Here is a 20,859-nt window from a genome sequence, read left to right on the forward strand (position 1 = left end):
GTGCCCGGGCTGAACCGTGCCCGGGGTGAGCCGTGACAGTCTGGGCGGGCCGTGCCCTGTCTGAGCCGTGCCCTACCCGGGCCGTGCCCTGTCTGAATCATCCCCGGACCGAACCGTGCTGTGCCCTACCCGGGCCGTGCCCTCTCTGAGCCATCCCCGGACCGAACCGAGCCGTGCGGGGCGGTGCCGGCCGTGCGGGCGGAGGATGCGGGCGGCCAATGGCCCGGTCCGGGTCAGCCCAGCCCAGCCCAGCCCGGCCCAGCCCAGCCCAGCCCGGCCCGTCCCAGCCCAGCCCGGCCCAGCCCAGCAGGTGGAGCGGTTCCGGCTCCATGTGCTCGGCTGGAGGCGGCCCCGGGGCCGGTCCCGCCTCGCCGCTCCCCGGGCTCGCAGCGGCTCCGTCCTCCCGGGGCCGGAGCGGGCGGCGGCTCCGCAGCTCCCGGGGCCGCTCTCCGCGATGGCTTTCGCCAATTTCCGCCGCATCCTGCGCCTCTCCGCCTTCGAGAAGCGCCGCTCCAAGGAATACGAGCACGTCCGCCGCGACCTGGACCCCGGCGAGGTGTGGGAGGTGGTGGGCGAGCTGGGAGACGGAGCCTTCGGCAAAGTCTACAAGGTGGGCGCTCGCTGCGACCCCCGGGACCCCCCGGGACCCCCCGGGACCCCCGGGACCGGCCCCGCATCCCGTTAGCCGGGAGGAGCCGGGATGGGCACGGCGGCTGAGCTGGGCTCGGGAACGCGAAGGGGAAAAGAGGGAGAAAAGCTTCCTTCTTTTTCTTTTTTTTTATCTTTCTTGCCTGGTTTTTTTACTTTTCTTTCTTTTATTTTTTGGTTTTTTTCGTCTCCCTGAGTCGCCCGTTTTCAGAGCGATGCTTTTTGTGAGGAGACCCGAGCGCTCCCTGCCAAGCCCGCCGGTGCAATGAATGGAAGGAGGTTTCTTGGAAGTCGGCACTTCCAGGGCTGTCTCCAAATTTTTTGGGTCTCCGGGGGTGAAATGGGATTTGTGCCCCCGCGGTTGTTGCCGGCAGGAAACTCGGAGGGCCAAGAGGAGCCGTGTCCAGTGCTGTGAATGTTTAACCTCGGGGTTTAGGGACGGGGGTTTCAAGGATCAAAGATTGCCTGGACTTTGCTCTCCCGGCTGTCCCCGCTCTGAAATGTCCCGAGCAGGGGGGGCTCGGGGTGCAGGAGCAGACTGGGGGTGCTGGGCACACCTGGGGGACAGGCAGGGCTTGGAACAGCGGTGGGAATGCCAGGGTTTGATGGCATCGTTGGATCGTTTGGAATCTTTTTGGAATTCCAAAGCACTGCCTTTGGAAAAAATGAGAAATAAACGGGCCAGGAAGGGAGGCAGGTGGCTGCAGGTCAGGACGGAGGGATTTGGGGTTTATTTCTCATCTCTGTTACGTTATTTGATAGAAATTCTAAAAAACTCAGTGCTAAATGCCCATTGAGAGAAACTTTTTAGCGAAGGATCCTATCCTCTAATAAACCACAATTCCTAAAAATCATATTTAAATCACTTCTCCATTTATCCCTCTGAGAGCAGCATCAGTAGAAATTCTGTTGCCATTCTGCTTCTGTCTCCAAATGCACTGGAAACACATTTGTGGTGGCAACACTCACTCCTGGATGATTCCTTGCCTTTATTTGCTCAAAGTTTCTCAGGCAGTGCCAGGAACCAGGTAAACACTGGAAAATAACTTCATTGGCCTCTGAGATAAAGGAAAATTTAATTATCAAATGCTTTCTTATTTTAAACATGTATAATGTACCCAAATTAGGTGACTCGGATAATAAAGCTGCTTTGGAGGTGGCTGGTTTGGTTTTTAATCTGTTGTCATATCTGAATGCCTCAGTTATTAACCCCAGCCTCACACCAGGAAAACCATTGTCAGAGTAAGTTTATTACTGTAGGTAAAGGATGTCAGGCAATAACATCTCATCTTCAGCTCCTCTCATCCTCATTTTGACCCAAATGAGAATAAAAATGGCCCAGTAGACACCATGAATTTACAACCAGAAGTTCACTCCTTCTGGAAATTGAATATTCAGGCAAATTTTTTGCTTTTGTGGAGTTTTAACCCTGTTAGGCAGGGTGAGATTTAACATCATGCCAGAAATCAAAGGGTTATTTTATTGTATTTAACAACATTTCACTTCTCCATTGCTTTGATCTCTTCTCCACCTGTTCTCCATTCCATCTGGCAAAAGGTCACACTTGGATTTTGAATTCTCATCCAAGAGTTTGTTGGTTCATTTGAGAATCCCAAATTATTTGGGGGTTCTGTGCTTTAAATCCTTATTTTAGGTTGACAACCAGAGACACATCTTCCCTTCAAATAAGGTTTTATTTGTTGTTTTCCTTTGTGGTTTTTTTTTATATCTGTGGTGGGGATGAGCGTAAGGTGGGATGTGAAAGAAGGGGTTTGCCCTCTTGTGCTGCTCAGCTGCCAGAAAATTTTGGAGTAACCCACCAAAAATTTCAGAATAACCCACCAAAAAATTTCAGAATAAGCCACCAAAAATTTCAGAATAGCCCACCAAAAAATTTCAGAATAAGCCACTAAAAATTTCAGAATAAGGCACCAAGAAAGCAGCTGAATAACCCACCTGTGCTCCCAAAATTCAGTGAACAATTTGAATCATTCTCTCGACCCCAAATCCATTTGATCTCCTCGCTAAAGGCATTGCTTGGAGCGAGGCCCTGAGGTTTTCAGGATGTTTGAGGGAAGTTCCTGCCCGTTTTCCGTCCCTGTTCCACAGGCGGAAGCGCGGGGAGGTGACGGAATCCTGTGCCTGCATCCTGCCCCGTGTGCCATGTGTCCCCTCTGGCTGCAGAGTTTGTACCCTGGCCAGACCTGGGAGAAACCGAGGTGTGGAAAGATGGGAAAATGGGCTGGGTTCAGTAGGGTTTGGTTTGGTGAGGCTGGCTGTGAGCATGAGGAAGGAGGGCTCGGGTATTTTGGGATATTCCTGCTCTGTGGAATCCCATCTGGAGCTGTGTCCTGGGCTGAGCAAAGCCGAACTGGCTTCACACAGCGTTTCCAAAAGTAGGACAGGCTTCATTTAAATACTTATTAATTAAAAAGAATGAAATTTATAGTGGAGTCTGGATTGTACACAGCAGACCTAAAAATCCTGGGGCCAGCAGAAACTCCTGGGATTCCCCTGGTTCTACAGAAGCTCCTTTTTGCAGCAAAAGAGGATCTGGATGAGGAACCAGTGGAACAGAGGGCAGTGAAGCTGAAAAGGAGGAGGGGGATGGGGAGGAATCATTTCTTTCTAGTTCTTACTCTGTGAATGGCGTGGTTTTGGCAAGGCCAGAGGTCCAGCGAGGATGTGGTGGCAGCCCCTGGGTGACCAAACTTTGTCACCACCTCGTCTCAAGCTCATTAAATGATGATCTCTAATCCAGTGGGTGCCCACCCAGGGTTGGGGGTCTGGAAAAGTTCCTCACTCAGAGCCTTCCCGAGCTGCCTCAGGAGAAAAGCAGAGTGATTTTTGTCTGGAAAAGCCACCTAAGACACCGCTCAGAAACCCAGCAGAGCTGTGCTGTCACTTCAGAGCTGGAGGGACAATCAACCCCTGAGCTCTCAGGGAGGATGCTCAGGGTGAAACCAGCAGTGCTGGAGCCCCTGAGCCCCACAAAACCCCACACTGAGCCCTCGGGAAGGGATGTCTGAGCACTCCCGTGGCCATGGAGAGCTCCTGGGCTGGCAGGGGCTCCTCTGGCCAGGACCTCGCTGCCTTTCTCCTGGGGAATTGTTTTGCTGCTCTTGTGCGGCGCTATCTGCCCTGCCCAGCCCCGGCTGATGGGGACACCGGCTCCCCGATAAGGCTCCCCCGGCAGGGTGGGGACAGGCTGCCAAAGGGGCTTTATTCGCTTTATTCACTTCAAATCGCCTCCCGACAGCTCCGTCCCGCCGAGCCCCGGGGCCACAGCGAGTCACCAGCCCTGTCTTTGTGCCCTTGCTCTCCTTTCTTCTCCAAGATGCGCTTAAAAAAGGCGAATTTGGGTTCTCGGATGTGTTGTGCTGCTATTGGTGCTGTGCATGCTGCGGGCTAGAATGGGATTTGGGGAAGGAATTGTTCCCTGGGAGGGTGGGCAGTGCCCAGAGAAGCTGTGGCTGCCCCTGGATCCCTGGAAGTGCCCAAATCCAGTTTGGATGGGGCTTGGAGCAGCCTGGGACAGTGGGAGGTGTCCCTGCCCATGGCTCAAAAATGAGCTTTAAGGTCTCTCACAGCCCAAATCGTTCTGTGATTCTACAATTTAACCTGTAATTCCTGGAAAGGGTGTCACGGAGAGATGTTAATCTGCCGAGTTAACTTCGAAAAAGAAAAGGGAAAGGAAACAAAAGCAGGAGAAGTTGGAGCTGATTTGCCACAAAAAAAAAAAAAAATGTAGGATCAAATCATGGTCTTGCCCTTTAGAACAGCTGAAGGGTTTTGATCAAATCTTTTCTCTTGGGAAAGAGGAATGGGAATGTTTAACAACATTCAACCTGGCTGAACTTTAAACTTGATTCTCACTTTCAACAGATGGAAACGTGGGATGCTCCATCCCTGCCGCAGTCCTGTGCTCTGTGGCTGTCTCGGTGTGACAGGGGACAGGGACAGCTCTCCATGGCCTAAATATTTTGACAATGACTTCAGTGGCACAGCCCAGACCGTGGCAGTGCTGCTGGCAGTGGCAGCTCAGATCAGCCTTTCACCCTGCAGCACGTGGCAATTCTTGCTGCTCAGAGAAACTCCTCCCTCCGCAGCTCATGCTTTTTAAAATGGTTTTTCTCCTGAGAATCCAGTTTCCTTGGAGAAAAGGTTCTTTTTTCCTTGTCTGTGGGGTTCTCCTCGGGAGGCTCAGGCCAAGCCCCTGTGGCTGGGTGTCCCCAGGGCTGTGCTGTGTCCCCAGAGCTGTGCAGTGTCCCCAGGGCAGTGCTGTGTCCCCAGGGCTGTGCTGTGTCCCCAGGGCTGTGCTGTGTCCCCAGGGCTGTGTGTGTGTGTCCCCAGGGCTGTGCGGTGTCCCCAGGGCTGTGTGGTGTCCCCAGGGCTGTGCTGTGTCCCCAGGGCTGTGCGGTGTCCCCAGGGCTGTGCTGTGTCCCCAGGGCTGTGCTGTGTCCCCAGGGCTGTGCTGTGTCCCCAGGATTGTGCGGTGTCCCCAGGGCTGTGCTGTGTCCCCGGGGCTGTGCGGTGTCCCCAGAGCTGTGCTGTGTCCCCAGGGCTGTGTGTGTGTGTCCCCAGGGCTGTGTGTCTGTCCCCAGGCTGTGTGTGTGTGTCCCCAGGGCTGTGCTGTGTCCCCAGGGCTGTGCTGTGTCCCCAGGGCTGTGGTGTCCCCAGGGCTGTGCTGTGTCCCCAGGGCTGTGTGTGTGTGTCCCCAGGGCTGTGCTGTGTCCCCAGAGCTGTGTGTGTGTGTCCCCAGGGCTGTGCTGTGTCCCCAGAGCTGTGTGTGTGTGTCCCCAGGGCTGTGCAGTGTCCCCAGGGCTGTGCTGTGTCCCCAGGGCTGTGCAGTGTCCCCAGAGCTGTGCTGTGTCCCCAGGGCTGTGCGGTGTCCCCAGGGCTGTGTGTGTGTGTCCCCAGGGCTGTGTGTGTGTGTCCCCAGGGCTGTGCAGTGTCCCCAGGGCTGTGCTGTGTCCCCGGGGCTGTGCTGTGTCCCCAGGGCTGTGCTGTGTCCCCAGGGCTGTGCTGTGTCCCCAGAGCTGTGTGTGTGTGTCCCCAGGGCTGTGCTGTGTCCCCAGGGCTGTGTGTGTGTGTCCCCAGGGCTGTGCGGTGTCCCCGGGGCTGTGCTGTGTCCCCAGAGCTGTGTGTGTGTGTGGTGTCCCCAGGGCTGTGTGTGTGTGTCCCCAGGGCTGTGTGTGTGTGTCCCCAGGGCTGTGCAGTGTCCCCAGGGCTGTGTGTGTGTGTCCCCAGGGCTGTGCTGTGTCCCCATCCCTGGCACTGCCAGCCTGCCTCGGCCTCAGTCCAGAGAGAGAAGAGATTGAGGCAGAGGAGGGAAGGCACGCTCTGCTCCCATGGGAAAGGGAAGGGGCAGCTCCCTCCCAGAGCAGAGTGTGGATGTGGCACCCCCAGGATGGGCTGGAAGGGACAGCGTGTCCCTGGCACAGGGCAGATCCTGCCTCTGCTCCTGCTGGGGCTGCGTTCTCTGACTTCTGCCTCCTTGGTGCCACCTCCCAGGCTGCTCCTGCAGGCAGCAGAACCCTTCCTGCCACTCCTCAGCTCCCTGTGCCCCCGTCCCGAGGGCTCCTGTCTTCATTTGCTCAGCCAGAGCCGGTGTGGTGTTTGGGGAGGCAGAGGAGGAGGCTGTGCCCAGCTGCTCTTGGCTCTCCTCAGCGCCTGGATCTGCTGCTCCTGCCCCTTATTCCTTCTGCCACGGGAAGTGCCAGCAGTGCTGGGCCACCCTGGCAGCCCTGGGCTCTGGAGATGGGCAAGAGCTGAGTGTTTTATTCCCCTGCCAGGGCCTTGCTGAGCTGATGCTTTTCAGCCCAGTGAGAGAGGGCTGCCAGCCAGCCAGCCCTGCCACTGCCAGCCTAAACCCATTCCTTGGCTCTTGGGTGTCGCAGCCATCCTGCCCCTGCTCCCACAGCCCTCTGTGCACCAAATTTGTTGCAGGAAGTTGCTAGGAAACTCAGAACTGGCTGGCTGGCTTTTCCCCCCCTCTTTTTTATTTAATTTTTCCAGTGTTGTGGCATTGTCTGAAGGAAGAGCAGCCCAGGAATGCTCACTTGGAGCGCCGTGCTCCTCCAGGGACCCGTGATTGGAAGTTTGGTGCTTTCAATTTTGGAGATGTTGGGTGAATGTGGAATTTCCCTCTCCTCAAACCCTGCCTGCTCATTTGCACGTTGTTCAGGGCAGGCCCAGGAGCTCTGCTGGTTTCTGTGGGTGGCTGTAACACGGCACAGCAGCCCCAAACCCTCTCTCTGTGCCTCTGCAGCTCCTTGGGTGCAAGGTCTGGAACATCACGTGGAGCTGTGGCTGCTCTGTGGGCTTCTCATCTCTGCCTCCCTTTGCTGGGCCACTGCTGAGCTTTTAAGGCCAGTGGAGGTGTTTGTGCTATGCTTTGGCCACTTTTGGTTTTTAAATTTTTATTTTTTTTTGTTATTATTTATTATTATTTATTATTTTATTTTTATTTTATTTTTAGATATACTTTTTATATATTTTAATATATTATTTATTATTTTATTAATTTAATTTATTGTTTTTTGTTTTCCTCTTATACCCAGAGAACGAGGCTGTAGCTGAGCTCTCTGATGTGGCTGCTCTCTCTGCCCTTTGCTCATAAAACCAAAGGAAGGCATTTCTGCATTTTTAAAGTTTGTTTTTTGGGTTTTTTTTGGTTTTTTTTTTTTTAACGGTTTTTGGGGTGTTTCACAAGCCACTTCCCCTTCCCTCTTGCTGAAATGCTGCCCCAGCTGCCAGAGCAGCAGTGCTCTTTGTGGTGGGGGGCTGTGGGACCAGGGCTGTGCTGCTGTCCCCTCCCCAGTGTCACCAACTGCTCTGCCTGGTGGCACCAGGGCCCCAATCCAGCGTTTCAAACAAATGGATTTCCTGTGTGGATTTCATCAATTAATCCTCATTGTTTGAAGCCCCAAATGGAATTCATTTATGGTGACAAACTGAAGTGGTTCTAGGGGGTCTGTTAGGCTTGGAAGTCATGGGGTGGTTTGGGGTGGAAGGGACCTTGAAGGTCACCTCATCCCACCCCTGCCATGGCAGGGACACCTTCCACTGTCCCAGGCTGCTCCCAGCCCTGTCCAACCCGGCCTTGGGCACTTCCAGGGATCCAGGGACAGCCACAGCTTCTCTGGGCACCTGTGCCAGGGGTGCCCACCCTCCCAGGGAACAATTCCTGCCCAAAATCCCATCTAACCCTGCCCTGGCAGAGTGAAGCCATTCCCCCTTGTCCTGTCACTCCCATTCCTGAGGAACAGCCCCTCTCCAGTTTTTGGTAGCCCTTCAGGCACTGCAAGGCCACAATGAGGTCACCCCAAAGTTTGGCTTCTCCAGGTTGGAAACAGCCCCAACTTTCTCAGCCTGTCCCTGCAGGGGAGGCGTCTCCATTCCAGCTCCCGTGGATTATTTGACACCACCACGAGCGCTGACTGGAGCCATTCTGTGTTTGTTTATTGGTGCAGAGAGCTCAGGCCAGGTTCATCAGGAGGCAATTAATCATTCTGTAATCCTTGAGAAACACCTGAGGGAGCAGGAGCGGGGTGGGCCCAGCTATCACCCCCCAAATGCAGCATCCCTGCGACCTCCAGGCTCGTTCTGGGGCTCTCCCTTGGTGATATCTGAAGCTCTCCTGGCACGGGGACAAGGCTGGCAAGGAGGGGACAGAGAGCTCACAGCACAAATATGGTGGCACGATAGCCTGGGAAGGATGATCCCGTGGCTTGGGAAGATACTGGGTGAGATGGAGCAACTGGGGAGCTCTCAGTTCTCCTTTCTGTGGCACCGAGAGGTCAGGCAGGGCTTTCCTCTGCCTCACCTAGAAACTGGCCGCCCTGAACCATCCAACCTTCCGGCAATGTGTTCTTTCAGGGCTCAAAATAGTTCCTGTGTTTGTCACACTGGGGATTTCACAATAGCTGCGGGGTGACTCACAGGCAAAGGCCAAACAGCCGCTCCTGTCACCTGAGCAGGAACCTCTCACCCCTCAAATCCACCAGCTGAGCTTTCCCTTTGCCTTCTAGGAGCAATCCCATTCATCCCCTGTTTCCTGGGATTCCTGGGTGTGTGGTGATTGCAGGGCCAGCACCCACTTTGCTCCAGAGTTCTCCAGGAAGATCCTTTGCATTGTTTCCTCCTTGGCTCCTGGCACGGCTCTCTGGAAGTGGTTTACTCAGTAACTTTTATGTGACACTTGTGGAATGCACATTCCAGCCCTGATCCTGCACCGACCTGTCACTGCTGACATGCTCAGGGGCTGCTGCTGGCCACGAGGGCATTTTGGGGGTTTAAATGACTGTAATGAACCCCCCTGGAGTTCAGCAGCACCTCCTGGGCACCATGCTGGCAGCTGTCTGCTCACATTAGGGGTCTTTTTGGTGCTAATTAGATCCCCAAGGAAAAATTATCCGTGGCATTGAAATGTCCAGGAGTGGAGGAGCTAAAAGATGGAAGTGGCATCCGGCAGTTTTTTGGGATCTCACAGTCTGAGAGGCTGCTGGGATGTGGCTCTGCCTGCTGTCAGGGCTGGGGGACAAGCAGATGTGGAGAAAGGGGCAGAAGATCCTTGGAATTTCGAAGCTTTCATGGTGCCCAGGGTGACTTGTTGGGCTCAGTTCAGGATTGGCCATGCCAGGCACGGTGCATCTCCTTCTGCCTTGTGTGGTAGGAACAGGACAGCTGGAATTTGGGCTCAGGAGGGCCATGGACACCTCAAGAAGGGATGGATTGCCCAGCCTGTACCAGTGTTGCTGTCCCAAAGCTGCTGTGTGGGGTAACCCGTGTCTTCTCTGCACTACAGGGGAGATAATCTTCCAAAACCTCCTGCTCACACCATGATCTCAGGTCTCCTTCCTACTTCAGCTTCTGCTGCCATCCTAAGGGTCAGTTTGGTCCCCTGTGGGAAGCAGTGACATTTCCACAGGGTCATGCTCACACTGTCCCTGGGCCAGCCCTGCTGGCTCTGCAGTGCTGCTGCATCAGGAGCTGCTGATGTCCTGAGCTGATTTTCCCTTGGAGATGCCGCTCTCATTTCCTCCAGGGTGCCCAAGCTGTGACCTCCCTGTGCCATCTGAGGGGTTGGAAGGAGGCAAGTGCTCCCTTTGGAGCTCAGGGACAAGGGAATGGGGAAGGGTGGGTGTTGTTCAGGACAGCTCAGCACAGGGGAGAAATGCAGAGGTAGCTCTGCTCTGGCCACCTGCAAAGCTGGCACCAGGCTGGCTCTGGTCACTGGCCTGGCCACCCAGGGCTTGTAGGAACGCACTGAACGAGGCCAGGCTGGGCTGTGGTCACTCCCCCAGCACAATTTGCAGCCTGGTTTGCAAACCCTGACCCCCAGCCCAGCTCCCTGCTCTGCTCCTGGGTCCTTCCAGGTGCCTGCTGGGCCCCAGCATCCTGCAGGGGCTGAGCTGGCAGGGGCCCTGCTGGTGGGAAGCAAAGCTCCAGGGGAAGCCCCACCTCTTCTCACAATATTTACTTCCCCTCCTTGGAGCTCTCCCAGCTCCCTAAGTGCAGAGCAAACACAGTGGGGCACTTCTTGCTCCCGTTTGGAAGGGCTGAGCTCTTCCCCGTGCTCCCTCCCGTCTCCCCCTGCCCTGCTCTCTGTGTGAGAGCATCTGGTGGTGACTTGGTGAGAGCCCAACCAAGCTGAGCTAAAGAAACCCCCTCATTTCTCCTGAAACCAGCAGGAGCTGCTGTCCTGCCTTTGGGCAGCGAGCCCAGCTGGAAATGGATTTGTCCCCTGTGGTAAGGACATGGCTGTCCCTGCCAGCTCCTGGAATGCAGCAAGACTTCAAAACACAGCAGAGATCCCTCGTTTTCCTCCCTCTGCCGTAGGATTTTCCCACTATTCCTTCCTCCCCTCCTCAGCCTGTCCCTTGGCACGTGGTTAGAGCGTCACCCAAGCTGTGTGAAGCTGTCCAGAGGGGCTTGTGGTGTTTACAGCAGGAATGAATCCTCCAGCAAGCTCCCCCGTAGGTTTTCCAAACACAGAGATGTAAACTGGAGAGTGGGAAGAAAGGTCACAAGCAGAGCTTGGCCGGCTCCTGCAGGAATTCCATCCACAGTGGGAATTGTTTCCCTGGGGGAGAGGCAGCCTGGGCTGGGGGAGATGGAAGGAAAAAGGGGAAGGAGCTGGAATTGTGTCAGTGGGGAGCTGTGGGTGAGCTGGAGGGAATTCTGTGCCGTGATCCGCTGACTCAATGAACTTCTGGGAATGTTGGGATGCTCCTGAGTCAGCAGCTCCTGTCTCAGCCCTCTCCCACGTGTGACACATCTCCTGGTGCAGCTGGACTCTGAGTTTTACAAACTCATGGAATCACTGAGGTTGGAAAAGGCTTTCAACATCATCCAGTCCAAGCTGTGCCCCATCTCCTCCTTGTCCCCAGCCCAGAGCTCTGAGTGCCACCTCCAGGGATGGGGATCCAACCCTCCCTGGGCACTTCCAGTGCCTGAGCTCCCTTTCCATGGGGAAATTCCTGCTGCTGTCCACCCTGAGCCTCCCCTGGCCCAGCCTGGGGCTGTTCCCTCTCCTCCTGTCCCTGTTCCCTGGGAGCAGAGCCCCATCCCCACCTGGCTGCACTCTCAGATAGCTCTTGGTTGGATTATCTGCATACTCAGGATTTCTAGGAATTCACCTGTGATATCATCAGAGAGCTTCTACACTTTGAGGTTTCCTTGCTTCCTTTTTTGTTTCCCCCATGCTACAAACAACAGGCTACATCTCCTTTCCTAAAAGCTTCCATCTGCCTGTGGTGGGAAGTGGTTTGGGCTTTGGAGCCTGGAGGGAAGATCCAGCCACCCTGCGAGGCTGTGGGCAGCTTTAGGAAGCAGAAACTCTGCAAGTTTCCCCTCTGGTGTGATGGCTGGGGCCAGCCAAGCTGAGCAGGAATTGGAGCAGCAGGAATTCCGTGCTCCTCGCTTTCTCTGGACTCACCCTGTTCTTCCCTTCCAGGCCAAGAACAAGGAGACGGGCGCTTTGGCAGCTGCCAAGGTCATCGAGACCAAGAGCGAGGATGAGCTGGAGGATTACATGGTGGAGATTGAGATCCTGGCCACCTGTGACCACCCCCACATTGTCAAACTGCTGGGAGCCTTCTACTGGGATGGCAAACTCTGGGTAAGGCTGGGGCTGGGACGTTCTCGCTCTGCCCAGGGGAAAAGGCTGCTCGTGGTGAAGCAAAACCTCTGCAGCTGCCTGAACATCAGAAATGAGTCATGAGCTGTGCCCTGCTCACTTTGTGCTCAGGGCCTGGATTTTCCCTGCTGTCTTTTCATCACCAAACTCTCTTCTAACTAAAGCTGCTTGTAAAAACCCAAGGGAAGGCCAAGCCGTCGTCACAGGGAAGTTGGAGTTGTGTTTTTTCTGCCATTATGGGTTTGTAAAGGTAGAAAAAGCATCACCAACAAGTTCCTCTCTCTTTTAAAGCCCCTCTTTTAAAACACCAGCTGGAAGGGTAACTCTTCCAACTGATTTTCTGGATTTGGGGCTGATTTGTGTCTCAGCACTTGTAATTCAGAGGCATCTGATAGCAAGAGCTCCATTTCCCGTGGCTATGGAAGTGCAGGGACATAAAATGCAATGGAGTGGGTTGGTGCAGGGGCTGGAACAGCAGGTTCCTGCAGCTCTCTCCCCTAGCCCAGCAGGTTTATATATTATTTTTTATTTCCTCTGCCTGCTGTTCTCTCTGAGTGCCCGGCAGCAGAGGAAGCTGAGCGTGAAAGGCACCTTCCTGTGCTCTGTGCAGGGGATGGAGAGGCTGAGGGAATGAACCCCTGGGTACTCAGATAACTCTGTGCCTGTGTCAGGGTTGTGGAAATCAGGAACAGGAGGATTTCCAAACCCATCTCCTCATCTGCTCCTCCTTTAACTGCAGGAAGTCAGGAGAGTGGCAAGGGGTGCGTTCAGCAGCTCTGGTGCTTTTTCCTTCCTGTTTTTAATGTTTCACATACCACTGTGGCCTCCCTGAGTACATTTAACAGAGATAAAGAAGAGATCTCAGCTTTGGGGACTTGCACTTGTGTGAGCTGAGCTGTTGGAGCTGCCAGTCCCTGCCTGTGCTGCCAACAGGACCAGCACAATCCCAGTCTGGTTCATTCCTGGGTTGAGCAGTGCAGGAGAGGGATGTTTTAGTGGGCTGATTCAGCAAGCACTTTTTGCAAGAACCCGTGCCTTCTTATTTAAAAATCCATGGATAAAGCCCCTGAGTTCTCTGGGACACCCAGCCTGGAGTGCTGGAGTGTTTCTGCTCCGTGAGGGAGCTGAGTCGTCCACTTGGTATTTTGGATTCTGAGCCCAGGCTATGTTAAAGGACAGTGTAAATATGTACTGTGCTAAGGAGAGGAAGGACAAACATCCCTCCTAGGAGAGGACTTGGGATTTGGATGGATTGCAACTGCAGCAGGATTAATCTGTGCTAAAGTAAAAAGGCCAGCACAGCCTGAGCCGGGGTGAGAGATGAGGCTGCTTTATGTGTTCTCTTGGTTTCACTGCCCTGCTCTGCTGCCTCCTCCACGTGGGCCTTGCTGAGACATCAGCCCCCTCCCCTTCCCTCTTTCCACCTCCTCCCTGCCATAGGAAGCTTTGCCTTCCTTCCTTCCTTCCTTCCTGGAGGGAAAACTGGATTGCAGAGTTCCTGGGCTCTGCCTTTGTCCTGGGAGTGCTTTGTGATGTCAAGTGCTGCCGACCTACTAAAATGAAACTCTGCAACAAGAGCCTCCTGTCTGGGGCTCTCCCACGAGGGCAGGATCTGGGATTCTGTCAAATCCACGCTACAGCCCCGGCCATTGTTCTGGGATCCTTCTCTTGATTTAATTATTGGAGTAGCATTTGTGTTTTGTTGCTCAGGCTGGTTTTATTAATGTTCCAGTGTTTTCCTGGCTTGGAGGGGAGTCACTGAGCCAGGCTGTTTTATTTCTGCAAGGCTTTTAGTCCTTACCAGGTTTTCCCTAAAGTCAAAACCTTCCTCTTCTTGGTGACCAGTGCTGCTGGGGAAAAATCTGCATCTAAATATAAACACCAGCTTTTATTGTTCTGCCCACATCCCATCCTCATTTCTGTCTGTGCAGTTGTTTGAAGCAGCATTTTCCTGCATCATTTGCATGGTGGGTGCCTGGGTTCTCAGAGTGGCTCTGGATAAAACTTCTGGGGGTGCCTGTCTGGCCAGGAACCTGCTGTGGTTTCCTTGCTCCTCACAGCCCAGCATGGAAGGAGAATATTCCAAGTGAGCAGGTCCAGATGTGCCCAAGCTCCTGGGTGGCAGCAGCTCTTGGGCTCCTGAATAATTCACAGCTCACTGCCACAAGCAGGGCTCTTCCCAAGCCAGTCTGGCTGTTCTTTCCTTGAATTAAGAAGGAAAATGTGTGAGGAGCCCTCCTGGTCCCCCTGAGCTGTGTCAGCTCCCCGTGGCTCCTCTGCCAGGCTCTGGCAGCCGGGAGGGGACATGAAATATTTACAGAGCAGAAAACCTTTCTGTGCAAGGGGAAGTGGCTCATCCTCCAGCAGCTGCTTGGAAATCCACAGCACTGAAAGGAAAGCACAAACCAGAGGTTTCCCCTGGGTTTTATACCTGATTGGCATCAAGTATAAAAGGAGGAAAACCTCAGTTCTTGTGTGGGATGGAGCAAAGCCCACTGTGCGCAAGGGCTTGGAGAATCCCAGTGAGTTCCCAGGAATAAAAGTGCTGGGATAACAGCATCCAGAATGAACTTTCTTGGCATTTAAACCCTCTGCAGAGAGGCTGTGCCCTGCCAGCAGCTCCTATCTCATTCCATCCCCCTCCATCTCCTTTTCTTTGCTCGTGGCAGAGGCCAGGAAGTCTTGTGCTGGTTGAAAACAGCCCAGGGAAGCTGCAAAACTGCCCTGGTGGGAGCTTTCAGGATTTTATTTTATTTTTATTACAAGCCCCGTGGCATTTCATGTTCTTTTGCATAAATCCTGGCTGCTGGAAATGGGGGCACCAAATGAAAGCTGAGATTCTCATTCTTTTTTTTTTTTAAAGAGTTTGGTCTGAGTCCTCGTGGCTGGGACACATTTTAAAATCTCTTTTCCTGCAGTGTGATGCAGGACTTGAAAACACAGAAGCAAATCCCCCTCACCCAGTATAGCACAGCTTTTAAAATGGACTTTTTAAAGTTATTTGTGGCTTAGGAATGGGACTGAAATGGGCTTTGCTTGCTTTGAACAGAATTTTCACTGATAATTATTACAACATGGGAAAAAAAACCAACAGCTCTTGTGTTTGGTGTCCCTCTCGAGGGCTGTGTGTTTGGGAGGGTTTTTATTTTTCCCCCTTCCAAAACAACAACAACAAAAACCAGACTGAGACCTCAGAGGAAGGGAGGAACTTTTGATGTGCTGCTGCTGAATCCCTCTGCTGTTTCCGAGTGTCTCCAGCCGGAGCAGTGATAAGATGAGAGGGGAGGAGAGTTTTGTTTGCTGTGAAGATCCTGACCTTTCCTGCAGGAAAGCTCTTCTCCCAGGGGATGGTGGCTGTGCCCAGACAGCCCAGCAGGGCAGAAAACCCAGGAATCTCTAGAAATTCATGAAAATATCATTTGGCCCCGGGTGTTGAACCGCTGTGCTGCTGGTGGGACAACTTTCCTAGGGAAGCCCTGGGGAATTGTCTCCCCCTCCCTCCTTTCCCAGCCCCACGGTTGCCATGGCAAAAGGGATTTTGAATAAAGAGCCTTTTCCTGGAGATCAAAGCAGGGATTGCTGTACCGTGCAGGTAACCCTGCCTGGCTGGGCCTTTTGGGGAATTTAAGCAGCTCAGGGTTTCTCCCGTGTGGGTACAAACTCCTTCAGCTGGCACAGAGACTGCAGCTCTGTGCTGCTCTTTGTACTCACCTTAAATAAAAACCTTTGCATTTTCTGTGGGCAGGCCCTGACCTGTTCAGCCAGGGACTTTTGGGATTGCTCCCCCTTTGATATGGATGTCGACTGGAGATTTGGGCATTCTTGAAAATCCTGTAGCATAAAGAAATGCTCATTATCCCATGCACTGCTGGGCTGTGTAAAGCATCTGCAGCGTTTGGTTCTCCCAGGCTGGCAATACCTTTCCTCTAAAACAAACAGAAAAGGGAGCTGGTAGCAGGATCAGATTCCCCACAGTTTTCCTTAGCAAAGGGAGGTTATCACAACTTGCAGGGATGTCTCGAAGGGTGAGCAGCCCGAGCTTGGCTGGATGCCCGTGGGGAGCTGTTTGTGTGAGTGCTGGACCAGAGCAGGCTCTCCAGGCTGCTCAGTCCCTGAGGAATCCCACGGCTCTTTGTGTCCCTTTAAAACTCCACTTGGCAGCAGAGCTGCAGCCCTTCCTACTTGGCCTCCTGCTCCTGGAGCTTTGTACCAAACTTCCCCCAGAAGTTCTTGAACTTTGTTGTTTGCAGCTCGCGGGAGTCGGACGTAGCCAAGGGAAAACCCAGGAAAACAAAGTGATCCCAAACTTTGCTAAACACCTCACCAGAGTCCTTTTCCTTCCTCCTTTCCCCTGCTGCAGGAACATAAATCCCAATCGCTCCCAGATCTGTCTGTTCCCTGGGACACGCGGGAGCTGCTGCAGGATCAGCCCCGCTGGGAAAACCAGTGTGGGGGTGGGGTTTGCTGGACCGGTTTCCAAATTCCTACCAGTCCAGAATTTGGGCAGAACTGCAAAACACCCCCAGGAACTTCAGCAGGGTGGGTAGGAGAGGAGCAGGTGTGGGCAGATATCAGCAGGCATGGGGACAGGGCAGTGCTTGGCCCTGGGAGCTGGGAATGCAGCAGGGACATCACAGTGTCCCCTCCCTGTCCTGAGGGGCAGCTCCTCATCTTGGCCAGAGCTGCAAAGTGGAAAAAGTGATGCAGCCCAGTGGATTTATTTATTTTTTTTATTTTTTTGCACTTCCCTGCATTTCCAGGGTCAGCAGTTTGCTGTTCAGAGTGGCATAATTGAAGTGGGTGGTCACGTCTGCTCCACCTTGGGGGCCGTGTCCCTGCCTGCTGGGATGCTGTGGATCAGATGTCCAGCTGACATCCTCCTTCCCTTCTCTCTGCCCAACCATTCCCAAAGGCCTGCAGGTCTAAATCTTCTTCTACTAAATCTGGGCAGCAGGTTCCACGAGCCCCCTCCGTGCTGTGAACGTGAGCTTTAGCATTCAGCCTCTTGGCAAGTCACTCTAAATCCTGTTCTGGGTAAAACTGGGGGGTTTTCCCATAAAACAGAGGGAAACCGAATGATTTATAGCAACCCCCAAAAATGATTTATGTATCAGGCAAATTGCCACAGCCCAGCAGAGTTCAAGAGTGCTCCTGCAGGTACCAACACGACAACCCACAGGAGAGCAGGAACCTTTGTCTGCCACCCTTTGCACAGGATAACGTTGCATGAAGAGGTTATTGAAGCCGTAATAATTCCTTGTGATTGCACAGCCTTGTCATCTGAACACCCTGGAACGCTTTATAAAAGAGCTGGTGTCATTATCCTGGCTCTGAGAGCGAAGGCACAGACAGGGATTTGCCTAAAGTTTCCCCAGGGGGTAAATGGCACTTGGGAATAAGTCCTGGGTGCCAAGTCCCAGTCCAGGGTTGTAACACGAGGCCGGAGTTTCATGAAAAGAAAAGCAGAGCAGACAAGAAACCTTATAGGCAAATCACTTTTCAAAGCACTTGAAAACTTTGTTTAGGACTGAATTGCAATAAGCCACGTTCCCACTTGGCTGGATCTCCAAGGGAATGCTAAGGAGCAGTGTTTGCATAGAAAGGAATATTTATGAGCTCCCCGTGGATAGGAGACAGCGCCTCAAAACCCAACTTCAGCCCAAACCCTGAATGAGGGATAGCTTGCAGGTCTAAACTTCCTTCTGTTTCAGCTATAGCCTGAAAGTTGTCATTTGGAGGGAGGGAGGGATGTCCTTTTGCAGACCTCGTGGCCTGGAGTGATCCATTGACTTCAAAGCCCTCCCTGAAGCTGTTAAACAGCAATGGGTTGTGTGATGGAGCCAGGCACCTTGTGCTGGGAGCCTGGGGATGGTTCAGATGGCTGTTTCTAGGGAAAGGAGTGGGAAACCTCTCAAGCCCTTTGCCACACCTTCACTGAATTGTCCTGGTGGCCAGGCGAGGCTTTGGGGCTGTGCTGGAAATGCTGACTTCATAAAAGCCACCAGGAAACTTGTCCTGGGTCAAACTCCAGCTCTCACAGTGAGCTTTGCCCTTCTGAGATGCATCATCTCTTTTAGATGCTGACACAGACTCGGGGCACTTGAGGTTGGGGAATCTTCCCACTGAAGCAGCAACTTCTTCCTTTTTTGCTATTTATATTTGAAATTATTCTTGGAGTTTTGTAACAAAGTGAACTTGGTGGCCTCTAAAAGCTGATAACTTGGTGAGAAAAGGGATCCCACTCACAGCCCTCCAAGCAGCAAAAGCTGCTTTTTGCAACATCAAAACTGTTCAGTTGACCTCAAAGGAGTTTTTATTTGTTCTGCCAAAATTGCAGTAGGGATGGGAATATTTCTGCCAACCGTGGGGGGCAGTTCAAGGAAATATTTTGTCATCTTGCAGTGATTTAAAGGTGGAGAACTTGTCCACAGTTTCCTTAAGATCAGCAGGGAGCTCTGCATTTTGCCAGGAGTATTGACTTTGTTCTCCAGAAAGGTTTCTTGCTCTGAAACTCCCTAAACTTTGTGTTCCTCGTTTCCTGCCCTGCATCTTCTTCCCCCCACCCCTTATGGGAGCAGCCTTTTCTCATTTCTGATTTGAAATATTTTTCTCTGTAGGTTATTTTGTCCAGAAAAGGGGGCAGAAAAGGTTTATTATATTTAAAGTCTCTGAATGGTGTCCTTGTCCATGAGGGAAAATTGGCAAGCTTGGAGCCTTCTCTTACAGAGAGCGAATTATTTCACTTCCACCTACAGCATACTTGCCATGTCAGGCCAGCTTTTGACATTTGTGCTGCTCTGGGGCAGCCAAGAGGCTTTTGGTGGCTTCTGGGTTGTTTTGTGCCCTCTCTGGTGGCTGCTGGGAGGGCCAAAAGTTCTGTTTTGTGGGACTCCAGCTGCAGCCGGAGCTGGTGGCTTCTGCAGCTCTTGGTGGCTCTTGGGTGTTGTCCCCTTTTGTCTTGGTGGTGCTCTGGCCTCGTGGGGCTCTGGGGATGAGCTTGGGAAGGATTTTCAGGATTTTCAGCCCCCAGCAAAGAGCAGGAGCAGCTCAGCTTTGCTCTGGGGTGAGCCCATCTGGTGTTTTATGAGCAAGGCCGGAGGAATCTGCTCCCCGTTTCCTCCCGGCCCTCTGGCATGTGCGGGGTGAGGAGCGTTGGGCAGGAGCTGCTGGGGAAGGTGCCAGGTTGAGTGGGTGTAGGAATGTGAGCCACCTCCTCCCCCTGCTCCCTAATGCAAACTGGATCCTTGGGAGAGGGGAAGGCTGGGGAGATAACCTCGGACCGAGCTGCTCCAGCACAGCCCCACTGTGAAGGGAGAGGAGATCTGACCAAATGGGCTCCAAAAGCCAAGGTGGTGTTCCCCAAATCCACCTCCCGTGGTCCTGCACTCCCCAGGGCTGTGAGCGGGGAGGGAGATAATCCTGGAGGTTCTGATCCCACTCTGATCTGCTCCTGGCAGCTCTGATCCCACTCTGATCTGCTCCTGGAGGTTCTGATCCCACTCTGATCTGCTCCTGGAGGTTCTGATCCCAGTCTGATCTGCTCCTGGAAGTTCTGATCCCACTCTGATCTGCTCCTGGAAGTTCTGATCCCACTCTGATCTGCTCCTGGAAGTTCTGATCCCACTCTGATCTGCTCCTGGAGGTTCTGATCCCACTCTGATCTGCTCCTGGAAGTTCTGATCCCACTCTGATCTGCTCCTGGAAGTTCTGATCCCACTCTGATCTGCTCCTGGAAGCTCTGATCCCACTCTGATCTGCTCCTGGAGGTTCTGATCCCACTCTGATCTGCTCCTGACAGCTCTGATCCCACTCTGATCTGCTCCTGGCAGCTCTGATCCCACTCTGATCTGCTCCTGGAGGTTCTGATCCCACTCTGATCTGCTCCTGGAGGTTCTGATCCCACTCTGATCTGCTCCTGGCAGCTCTGATCCCACTCTGATCTGCTCCTGGCAGCTCTGATCCCACATTCCTTATCCTGCCTCCTCTTGCAGCCACCAGGACAGTGTAGCTTCACTGGTAACCACCAGAACTTGGGTTCAGATGTCACACAGATAAAGGATGTGCCTCTTAACCCTCACTAAATGTGGTTCCTGTGCCTAAATATATCCCTGTACTCTTCCCACCAGCGAGGAATGGCTCTGTGTCTGGTGTCTGTGTCTTTCCTGTGATGCCAGGAAAGCCCTGCCCTGCTGGGCACCCATGTGGGCACATCTGGCTCCTTCTCCTGCCTCTCCATCCCAGCTCATCCCACTGTGCTGTTCCTGCTCCACGTGGAGCAGGACTGAGGCCTCTGCTGCTGAGCACACCTGGGGCCAGCTGTGACACTCCTTTTCCATGCCCTGCTCCAATCTGGAAAACACCCAGGTGGAAATTACTGGAAAACCCCCAGGAACTTTGTGCTCCACACTCTGGATAGAGAGAAGCTGGACCAGGTGTGATGTGTGGCAAGGAGGGAACCTGACAGCGTTTCCTTCCCCAGCTCCCTCTGCAAGTGGAGCGCGGTTTCCTTTATCAAATTTGTCTTTCTTATCTCTGCAGCCCCTCTGTGCCAGCACAAGGCTGTGCTGGGGGGGTGCTTTCCTCTGTGGGTGACAAGGACACCTCAGAGCTGCCCCAGAAAGGTGGCAGAGCCACGTGGGTGCCGGAGGTGGCAGCAGGATGCTGTGGCTTCCAGCAGCTGCTCACACAAACAGCCTGAGCCCCTCTGCTGCAGACTCGGGGAGGAAATCACTGAGGTTTTTCAGTTCTGCTGCAGTTTTTGGGCCAGGCAGGGTGGATCTGAGGGCAGCAGGATGCTGGGGGCACAGGCAGGGCCCTGTGCCCATGAGGGTTCCAGTTCTTGTCACGATATCCCACACAGGAACAGCTCTGGAGCACCTCAGTGACCCCAAACTCCTGGGGATTGCAGTTCTTGTCACGATATCCCACACATGAACAGCTCTGGGAGCTCTGGAGCACCTCAGTGACCCCAAACTCCTGGGGATTGCAGTTCTTGTCACGATATCCCACACAGGAACAGCTCTGGGAGCTCTGGAGCACCTCAGTGACCCCAAACTCCTGGGGATTGC

The 20,859-nt window shown here is 53.5% G+C and overlaps 1 protein-coding gene across 1 annotated transcript in view; it reads left to right on the forward strand.

Annotated features, from left to right (window-relative positions):
* Window positions 1–329: 329 nt before the first annotated feature.
* STK10 (serine/threonine kinase 10) overlaps window positions 330–20,859 on the forward strand; it is a 41,849-nt gene continuing 21,319 nt past the window's right edge. The window contains exons 1-2 of the mRNA XM_058848454.1: window positions 330–610; window positions 11,609–11,773. Coding sequence (XP_058704437.1) covers window positions 455–610; window positions 11,609–11,773 — 321 coding nt within the window. The 5' untranslated portion in view covers window positions 330–454. The remainder of the gene's footprint in view (window positions 611–11,608; window positions 11,774–20,859) is intronic.

The sequence above is a fragment of the Poecile atricapillus genome, chromosome 13 (genome assembly GCF_030490865.1).
Source record: "Poecile atricapillus isolate bPoeAtr1 chromosome 13, bPoeAtr1.hap1, whole genome shotgun sequence".
In the NCBI taxonomy this organism is placed as follows: Eukaryota; Metazoa; Chordata; class Aves; order Passeriformes; family Paridae; genus Poecile; species Poecile atricapillus.